This window comes from Olea europaea, unplaced genomic scaffold, assembly GCF_002742605.1.
Source record: "Olea europaea var. sylvestris unplaced genomic scaffold, O_europaea_v1 scaffold806, whole genome shotgun sequence".
In the NCBI taxonomy this organism is placed as follows: Eukaryota; Viridiplantae; Streptophyta; class Magnoliopsida; order Lamiales; family Oleaceae; genus Olea; species Olea europaea.
The window spans coordinates 210754-213102 of record NW_019266496.1 but is presented as its reverse complement, the minus strand read 5'-3'; the positions used below and the strand labels follow the sequence as shown (position 1 = coordinate 213102).

At 35.3% G+C, this 2349-nt stretch overlaps 1 protein-coding gene across 1 annotated transcript; it reads right to left on the bottom strand.

Annotated features, from left to right (window-relative positions):
* Nucleotides 1-1056: 1056 nt before the first annotated feature.
* On the bottom strand, nt 1057-2349 carry LOC111391566. The gene is made up of 2 exons (XM_023016806.1): nt 1717-2349; nt 1057-1488 (listed from the first exon to the last, which is right to left on the bottom strand). The coding sequence occupies exons 1-2, from the start codon at nt 2347-2349 to the stop codon at nt 1057-1059; spliced, it is 1065 nt and encodes a 354-aa protein (XP_022872574.1).

The following is a 2349-nucleotide window of genomic DNA, read 5'->3' as shown; positions in this document are numbered from 1 at the left end:
TCCAAATAACCTTGAAAATAATGTAGCAAGACATGTGTAGTATCATTTCATATAAGACATTCAAATCGCCTCGAAAATAAACTACAGTAGAAAGCGGTGCATCACCTTAAAATTGCCACTTTGAAAGAGGTGCTACCACTTCAAATAAGGCGCCTAAATCATCTCAATCAATTGTCCAATCATCTTAGAGGCGACATGAGGGTGCGAGGTGAAGCGGAACACGAATCTTGCATGACTTCTTGTTTTGTCTTTGTTTGGCTATATGTGACCTGCCTTGTAGGACGAATTACAAAATTTACGCATACTTTTTTGTGCACAATATTTTTTTTTTTTTAGTTTTTTAGCTTATGCATTAACTTTTAAATTTTACTTTTTTGGCCTATAAATCAATTTTTTTCTCCAAATAATACTGTGGATGTAGCATGATTCCCAACCCACTAATTGTGGGCTCAGTTCTTTAGTGGGCTAATCATGTTGGTCTATTCGGTTCCATTTTAAAAGGGATCCAAAAGCCCTGCAAATCATAAATCTACAAACGAAAATAGAACGAATCAAATCAAATTCAAATGAAAAATACTTAATTTGTTATAAATGGAAAAGTTCAGTAATAGTCACCATCCATGTAAACAGACACAGAACGTGGATCAATTAGTATAAATTATAATATAATTATAGAATATTGCATAAACATTATCGGTATTTATGATCATGGAAGAAAATTATTATTGCGCCATATTCAATGAAATTTTATAAATATTTAGATTATGTACATTCATATCATCCGTACATTGCAATTCTGAGAGGTAGCTCAGTGATCAAATCTTGGGTTTGCTTCTCAATGATCATCAATTCGAGTCCCCTCAGAACTATTGAGATAAGTACCCGGCTGTAAACTTTAGGTTCCGTAGAATTAGTCAAGGTGCCGTAAGTTGGCCCGAACACCCACGATCACATATGTGTGTATATATATATATATATTGTGTAAATTGCAATAGCTTACAAGTGCTTATAATAATGGATAAGCTACTTTCTAAATATAGTTTTAAAAATTACTTTTTAGATTTTGCTGGCAACAAAATCATCCAAAAGTTCGTCGAACAAATCGCTTAAAAGTTGCATTGCCATTTCTTCTTGTTCATCTTTAAACTCTTTCCAGTCCAGTCCCCTCTCCATATCTTTAACACAGGCCTCCTTCATGTCCAGCGCTTCGCAATTTTCATATTCTCCATTGATCCAAGATTTTGCAGTATTCTCAAAATTTTGACAATAATTCTTAAAGAAATCAGACGGCAGATTATCCACTTGGCTCTCTTCTAGGTTTTCCAATTCCGTGAGGGTCTCGAATTGTTGAAGTCTTTGCATGAACATGCATTTTCTCTGGGCAGAGTTAAGATGAAAAGGAAATATGGATTCTTCGTCTTCACAAAATGGAGAATCAAGAACCGAAACTGGGGTAAGCTGCTCAGCTTCTTCGTATGTCAATTCCCCCTTTATGTCATAAACATATGAATAATTATTAGTAACAAAAACTCCTGGAGATAAGAAATCTAATTTGTATTATTCAACAACTGGCCCTTTTGTTTTATATGTAGACAATTCACCATTGACCCACAACCTTAATTTATATTCTGATAGTCTAACAGAAGACAACGAAAATAAAAATAAAAATTTCAAAAAATGCATATAAAATATGATAGTTTTAAAGTTTAGAATTACCTCTAGTTTCCTTCTTGTATTACTCCCCTTTTCACCCCAAGATTTATCATTTTCACCACCCCACAATGGTGAATCGGCCGCAGTAAAATCACTATCACACCAGCTAGATCTCTTGCTGCATGAGGTGGTAGTACTAGTAGACCCTGTGGTGGTGGTGGCGGTCCGAATAGGGGATGATGAAGAAAAATTCAACGATGTAGCTTTCTCCTCCTCCAAGTCTCTAAACGATCTCCACCGTAAAATGTCTTTAACTTTAACGGAGACTTCTGAGAAATTTTCATTTCTGGTTTTGGTCCTCCTGGAGAGTTTACGGGAAATGCTTCTCGGTAAAACTAGTGGAGATTTGACAGAGGCATATGGGAAGAATTTAACAGCCTTAATGACTTTGTTGAGTGCATAAAATGTGGTTGCTGCAGCTTTTGATCCACTTCTGAGAAGTATTGGCGAGCGTTTGTTTGTTACATTTGATTTGCATAGGTTTTTTCTTGGAACTGACCGAAAATCATTTGATGAACAAGAAAATGAATCATCTTTGAGAAAATCTTTGAGCATTCTTGGCCTATTTTTGAATGAAAAAGAACTCCGAAATCTTTTATCAGCATTCAACTGTGAATCAAGTGATGGCGAAGCCAT